This window comes from Macadamia integrifolia, chromosome 13 (assembly GCF_013358625.1).
Source record: "Macadamia integrifolia cultivar HAES 741 chromosome 13, SCU_Mint_v3, whole genome shotgun sequence".
In the NCBI taxonomy this organism is placed as follows: Eukaryota; Viridiplantae; Streptophyta; class Magnoliopsida; order Proteales; family Proteaceae; genus Macadamia; species Macadamia integrifolia.
Window position 1 is genome coordinate 22,199,757 of NC_056569.1, and position 7,424 is coordinate 22,207,180.

Below are 7,424 nucleotides of genomic sequence, written 5' to 3' on the forward strand. Positions count from 1 at the left end.
CAAAAAATAAAAGAAGACAAGGACAGCAGTAGGACTCATGGCAGCACTTATCACAAAAGAAAAAAAAAAATATATATATATATATATATATAATAAAATAAAATAAAAATCATGGCAGCAATACAACATACCAAAATGTAAGGGATCAGAAAAAAATCGTGGAATTCATTTAACAAGCAGGTCCTAAAAGAAACGCGTTTAACATGGATCCGTGGAAGACTGACTAAACACTTGATAGCGTGGTCATCTGATAGGACAATGGATTACCCAAAAAAAAAAAAAAATCTGATAGGACCCAAGAAAGGAAAAACTTGTCAAAGTCCATTACTCATCTCAGTCATCCTTCCCTATTCATCATTTAATTATATATAGGATACACTTCATCATTCACAGATATATACTCCATCCTCGTATTCCTCAGCTCTATACAAATCAAAACGATCATCACCTCCATCTTAAACCTATCAAAAGACCCCATCTCTCTCTCTCTCTCTCCCCATCCATGGATTGCTGTTGCAAGGGCATGATCAGTTACATGATCCAACCCAAGTGTGTTCCTGACTCCAAATTTCCATCAACTAGGAATTTTACGAGTCCCAGTAGAAAGAGTCTCAGAGTTACTCACAAAGGTGGAAGCAGTTTTGTAATCATGAATTCTTTGGTCACCCAACGTTCTTCACCCACAGTAGAAACTCCAATAGTCGAAAAAGAGAGGACATCTGCGCCATTAGTTCCAGGGAAGTTCGGGATGTATGGAGGGAAGTTTGTACCAGAAACCCTTATAGCTTCTCTGAACAAGCTTGAAGCTAAGTTCAACTCTGTGATTATAGATGCCGAGTTTCAAAAGGAGTTGGCAACGACATTAAGGGACTTCGGAGGGAGGGAGACACCTCTTTACTTGGCAGAGAGGTTGAGTGAACACTACAAGAAAGGGAATGGGGAAGGGCCGGTGATATACCTAAAGAGAGAAGATCTCAACCACACAGGGTCCCACAAGATCAACAACGCGGTGGCACAGGCCATGGTTGCCAAGCGCATTGGGCTGAGAAATGTGGTGGCAGCCACCGGAGCTGGGCAGCACGGCGTTGCAACGGCGGCTGCTTGCGCTAGGCTTGACTTGGATTGCATCGTCTACATGGGCACCGTGGACATGGAGAAACAGCCCCAAAAAGTGATGTCAATGAAGCTAATGGGGGCGCAGGTATAGTATTTTTCATTTTTTTCATGCTATCAATTTGAGTTTTTACCTTCTACCAAAAAAAAAAATATATATATATATATATATATATATATATTGATCCAGGATAAGGGTAAAATTGTATAAAAAAAAAATTTTTTCCTAACTTACACGTCATGCCTCTATCTAATTGAGAGCGGATCAGGTTCTTACGTCCCTAATCGGTAAATTTGAAATCCACTCTCTCTTCATTGAATATATTTTAAATCCATGGACCAATTTTGTACTGAAACCTGATCCCAGATTCTATCTAATTTGGGGCTTGAATTCACATGGTCATTTTGCAATATTGAAGGTAAGAAGTGTAGATGGAAATTTCAAGGATGCAAGCTCAGAAGCTATCAGAGAATGGGTTGGGAACTTGGAAACTAATTACTACCTAAGTGGTACAGTGGTGGGACCTCATCCATGTCCAAGCATGGTGAGAGAATTTCAGAAGGTGATCGGTAAAGAGACAAGGAAGCAAGCCATAGAGAGGTGGGGTGGTAAACCAGATGTTTTGGTTGCGTGCGTAGGGAGTGGCTCCAACGCTCTGGGTTTGTTTCATGAATTCATGGAAGACGAAGACGTTAGGTTGATCGGTGTCGAGGGCGCCGGACTTGGGCTTGACAGTGGGAGACACTCTGCAACTCTCGCCAGGGGAGAAGTGGGTGTTTATCATGGCGCCATGAGCTATCTGCTGCAGAGCACAGAAGGGCAGATTGTTGGGGCTCATTCCATTGCTGCTGGGTAAGTAATATATATATATATATATGGGAAAATTTTTCGAAAAAAATTTCGCTACCGTTCGGGTTGGCTGCAACCCCATGGTAACAGCCAAGGGAATGGAATCCCACGGACAGGTTTGAAAATACCCATCCAAGGTGAATTTTTCCACTCCTACCCCTAAGATTCCATTCTCTTGGCTGGTACCAGGACTTACAGCTACTTGGCTGCAACCCAGACAGCAGCCAAGTTTCATTCAAACTTTCATATAGTTTCAGTTTCATTGCTTGTCATATATGTTACGATCCCATATCAATCATATAGGGACTGGCCCCATATTGGTTAGGAAAAAGATTTGATGTGTGGATTGATATGGTTTTGGATTCCCTCATCTTTTAATCCTGTTTATGGGATTGAATTCTCCCAAAATCTATCACAGTGGTATTAAAATAGCCGATCCTCTATCTCAATCCTCTCGAGGGCCCAACTATGATTGAAGTGTAAAATATTTCATCTTTGTTTATCTTTTTTATAAATAAATAAAAAATCTTCTCTTTTTCAGGTTGGAGTACCCAGGGGTAGGACCAGAGTTGAGCTTTCTTAAAGACACAAGACGCGCTGAATTCTACAATGTGACGGATGAAGAAGCTCTTCATGGTATAAAAAAATATTGCAATCTAATTATATGTAATTTATAGAGTTTCATTTCCTATACAACTACGATAGAATATTATTAAGAGGCACTTAGTTGTATCACATGACAAGTCAAATCTAGTTAAAATTTTGTAGAAAAAGGGACTCCAAGATTTTTCTGCTTATTTATTAAATTTCATATCAAGTTTATCAAGTGACGAAACTTGCGTAATATATAAAATTTTTTAAACTATTAAGAAGGTACAAAAGATTACAGTGATGTAGTATATATATATATATATATATATATAGATATGAGAGGATGGCGATTGCATTTGAGGTTGATATTTGCTACATGGTCAATTCGGAATATTTCCTATATACCGAATGACCAAATTTTATGACAAAAGTTTTTCTGGAAGAAAAATTAGGTCTGTCTGTCAAGGGAATTCTTTCTTATGTATGAAAAATATTTACTCAAAAATTAATAGAAAAACTATTGAAAATAACAAAATTGAACTTTTTTTTCCATAAAAAACAAAAGTAGTCTTTCGTGGTAATTCAAACTGATCAATTTTGGATGATGGAATTTCTACTATTGGTTGCAGCTTGCCGGCGGTTATGCAGATTAGAGGGGATACTCCCAGCTTTGGAATCCTCCCATGCCTTAGCATTTCTTGAGAAGCTTTGCCCTACTTTACCTGACAAGGCCAAGGTAGTTGTCAATTGCAGTGGTCGAGGAGACAAGGATCTCCCTACCCTCTTCAACCATGGCAGCATTAATGGCTATTGATGATGATGATGATGATGATGATGATGATGATGATGATGGCCACTCATGTCCTCTTATTGCAGATTAAGAAAGTCTCTTAGCTGATTCTATTGAAGATCTATTTGGATCATAGTTGTTAGACTTCCTAAGAAAATCAAACTTGTTGAGATTTTTAAATGCAAGAAATTTAAACTTCTATGACTAATTAGCTTTGGCCGTATGGAACTTTTAGACAGACTGGAAACTTATGTGAGAATTTAAAATTCACACCTGTTTGGTTAAGATGACTTGTAAACTTATTTTGGATATGTACTCCCATCTAATACATATAAATTCTAAACTCCAATGGAATACATAGTTTGTATCCATTAATTTCGCATTAAAGTGAGAGTTCAAGACATCATCAGGTTTTTTGTTACTTCTTCCTATATCTATAGTGATTCTGATAGAGATGCATGGTAGATTCCATAAGAAAAAACCATTTCCGTTGTTTCTTTACAGTTTTATATCTTTAACTTAACTCAAGCAAACCCCAAGATACCAGTTTTGGAGATAAAATGATATAAGTCCAGATAATAACAGATCCAGAAAATTAAAAAGGCAATCAAAAAGTTTGGCAAAAAACTGATAGGGGTTTTAGCATAGGATCAATATGGTGGATCAAAGAAAACAAATAATAATATTAATAAATTCAATCGGAATATACTCGGATCCACTTTGTATTGATGAAGATTTTATGAGCGCTAGCTTTTCCCTTTCTTTTCTTGTTTTTCACAGCTTTCTCTCCGGGTTGAAATCGTCTGCAATTCCGATCTCTCATAATTCCGTGAAATACCACCTTCAGGGGGTGACACATGTATTGATACCAATGCAATGGTCCAGATCTGGTATAATTAATAAAACCTTAAATCAGTGAAGAGTCAATTAAATCAAATCTGGACCATTGCATTGGTATCAATACACGTGTCACCCCCTGAAGGTGATATTTCACGGAATTATACGAAATCGAAATTGCAGACGATTTTTTTCTTTTATTTCCTTGTCAGTCTTGTCTGTTTCCCTCTCTGTACAACTTATAACATTAATAGCTACTAATAGGCATAGTTACGTTTATATATATGGAAAGAAATGACTAACCCTAGAATAGAATACAAGTAAAACTCTCCCATAATAAGATCTAATTGTAAATAGATCCATTAATGTTTACACTTTAACGCCGTTAATCCATAATTCTCATTAGGAGATCACTTTCAATTGGGATTCATCTAACCGAGCCTAACAATAATTGATACTCATCCACTAATCCAAACCCATACAATGACTGAATGTTAACCCATACATGATGAAAACATTACAAAAACTCTATATGATTAGAAGCATTTAGCTAATCTAGTATATATGTTATTTTCTTGTAGCATTGGGCATCTTATAGGGTCTCACAAGCCATATATTTTTTAGGGTAATTTACAACGCCACCTCATAGAGAATGTCACTATTAGAGAGACATCCCTATATAATAATTACGCTTGCACCCCCTACCGTCAGTCTCTGTTACGGAATATACCTTAAATGCTAACATCAGCTGATATATATTTTGTTTAAATACCAAAATACCCTTGTATAATGTGAAGTACCTAATTCCATCCTCCTTGTGAGGGTGTAAGCTTCTTTAACTGAGAAAACTAGCACTCTCTCCAGGGCAGTCGCACCGATGGACGAATGAGAGTTCACGCGCTTGCAAAAGCCGGGAACGCTTAGAGACTGTGATTTGATGTCTCGGCCGGAGAGAGTGCTCTGAAGCCAGGGAGAGCGAGACAGTCAATCTCTTGTCGCCGTGAATCATCTCCCAGTATCTTCACAGGTAGTGTCCCTTATATGATCTCCACCTTCTTCTTCTTTTGGTGCGGCCCAAAACACTTGTGGTGGTGGTGTTGTCGAGAATTTCAATAGTGGAATCTTGGCACCCGGAGGGATTTCAAATGATGGGGTTTGGAAGAAGCCCAAGGGCAGGTGACGAATGCTGCTGCTTCTTATTATGTTGTAGTAACAGAAACCGAAGCAATTCGGGATAGGTATCGCCGAAGACGTAGCCGCAGTCGAAGCAGGAGTCGAAGTCCATTCAGGCATCGTAATTATGAGACGCATCCACATGATGGCGGTGGTGGTGGTGGCCGTGGATCTGGTTTCGGTAGGAGGAATGACAACCAGGATCCCCATTACTATGATGAGCGAGGCAGGAGGCCCAGGAGCAGAAACCCAAGACAGGAGGGGAAGAAGCCGGAGCCCTGGAGGAAGGAGGAATAGGAGTCCGGTTCGGGAAGGTAGTGCTGGAAGAAGTGCTAAAATTGGGGGAAAATCGTTTGCAATTCGGATCTGGTCCAATTCTATGAAATACCACCTTCAGGGGGTGACACGTGGTTGATACCAATGCAACGGTCCAGATTTGATTTAAATGACTCTTCACTGATTAAAGGTTTTATTAGTTGTACCAGATCTGGACCGTTGCATTGGTATCAGCCACGTGTCACCCCCTGAAGGTGGTATTTCACAGAATTGTACCAGATCCGAATTGCAAACAATTTTAACGGGTAGAAATCGTCTGAAATTCCCATCTGTGCAATTCCATGCAATTCTACCCCAAGCGACTGACACGTGTACTCATTATATATCCACGGTTCAGATTTAATCTACCATAAACCACTGAAAAAACCGTCTTCAACCAAACCAGTAGAGAATAAATCGAAACAAACCGATTCGGTTCATAGTTTGAAATAAAACTGTGATGTTTTCCCTCTCTGTCTCTCTGAATTTCAGACGATTTCTACCCACGTCAAGTAGATTAGAGAGACTGTTTGGACTTATTCTCATCCATTTTCTTTGTCTGGTTCTCCACTTTTTCCCCAGCACAATCTGCTTATCTCCCTTTTTGGGTTCCTGGGTTGATTAGAGAGATCACCAAAAGTGTTCCTGGGTTGATTAGAGAGATCCCCAAAAGTGGGAGATTATCTTTTTCATAGTCTATATAGTCTAATAAGACTTCACTGGGCTTTCCTCGGAAATTATCTTTTTCTTGCAATAATTTGTTTAATTTTTGGATCCGCACCGGATCTTTTCTTTTTTTTTTTCGCAGTGCTCACTGATCAGTTACTAATCCTCCATTTTTCTTTGGTTTCGAGGGTTTCCTCGGAAAATCCAAAACCCAAAGATGCTTCCCTCAAAACCCTTAGAACTACTTCCACCACCACCCCATAGGCGCTACAATCCCAGCCCTCTCAACCAAATTGTCGTGTCAAAGCAAGCTTTGAACTTGAATCAACATCTTCCGGTGACTTCGGCGACTAACTTCATCGCCGGCAAGCCAAGGAACTCCACCCTACTCCAGAGGCCTCGCCGGACTAATCCCTAGAGAGATAGAGAAAGAGGGAACCGAGAGGGAGAGTCGAGAGAGAGGTCGAGATCTGACCGAGAGGAAGAGTCGAGCATCTTCCGGTGACTTCGGCGACTAACTTCACCGCCGGCAAGCCAAGGAACTCCACCCTACTCCAAAGGCCTCGCCGGACTAATTCCTAAAGAGAGAGAGAAAGAGGGAACCGAGAGGGAGAGTCGAGAGAGAGGTCGAGATCTGACCGAGAGGAAGAGTCGAGAGAGAGGTCGAGATCTGACCGAGAGGAAGAGTCGAGCATCTTCCGGTGTCTTCGGCGACTAACTTCACCGCCGGCGAGCCAAGGAACTCCACCCTACTCCAGAGGCCTCGCCGGACTAATCCCTAGAGAGAGAGAGAGAGAGAGGGAACCGAGAGCGAGAGTCGAGAGAGAGGTCGATATTTGACCAAGAGGAAGAGTCGAGATCGAGAGAGAGAGGCCGAGAGAGAGAGGCCGAGAGACAGAGAGAGTCGTACCAGATGAGAGCAAGCCAAAGAAAACATCACAGCTTTTATTTCAAACTATGAACCGAACCGGTTTGTTTCGGTTTGTTCTCTACTGGTTTGGTTGAAGACGGTTTTTTTAGTGGTTTATGATAGATTAAATCTCAACCGTGGATATATAATGGGTACACGTGTCCGTCGCTTGGGGTAGA

At 40.5% G+C, this 7,424-nt stretch overlaps 1 protein-coding gene across 1 annotated transcript; it reads left to right on the plus strand.

Moving 5' to 3' along the window:
• Nucleotides 1-303: 303 nt before the first annotated feature.
• Nucleotides 304-3,731, plus strand: LOC122059418 (tryptophan synthase beta chain 1-like). The gene is made up of 4 exons (XM_042622190.1): nucleotides 304-1,201; nucleotides 1,533-1,966; nucleotides 2,505-2,599; nucleotides 3,184-3,731. The coding sequence occupies exons 1-4, from the start codon at nucleotides 503-505 to the stop codon at nucleotides 3,366-3,368; spliced, it is 1,413 nt and encodes a 470-aa protein (XP_042478124.1). The 5' UTR covers nucleotides 304-502; the 3' UTR covers nucleotides 3,369-3,731.
• Nucleotides 3,732-7,424: the final 3,693 nt, after the last annotated feature.

What these genes read in the sequence shown, in the direction of transcription:
- LOC122059418 (XM_042622190.1), top strand. Translation starts at nt 503, where the DNA reads ATGGATTGCTGTTGCAAGGGCATGATCAGTTACATGATCCAACCCAAG. An exon ending in TGAAGCTAATGGGGGCGCAG is followed by an intron (nt 1,202 to 1,532) that starts GTATAGTATTTT and finishes GCAATATTGAAG; the next exon opens with GTAAGAAGTGTAGATGGAAA. An exon ending in GGATGAAGAAGCTCTTCATG is followed by an intron (nt 2,600 to 3,183) that starts GTATAAAAAAAT and finishes TATTGGTTGCAG; the next exon opens with CTTGCCGGCGGTTATGCAGA.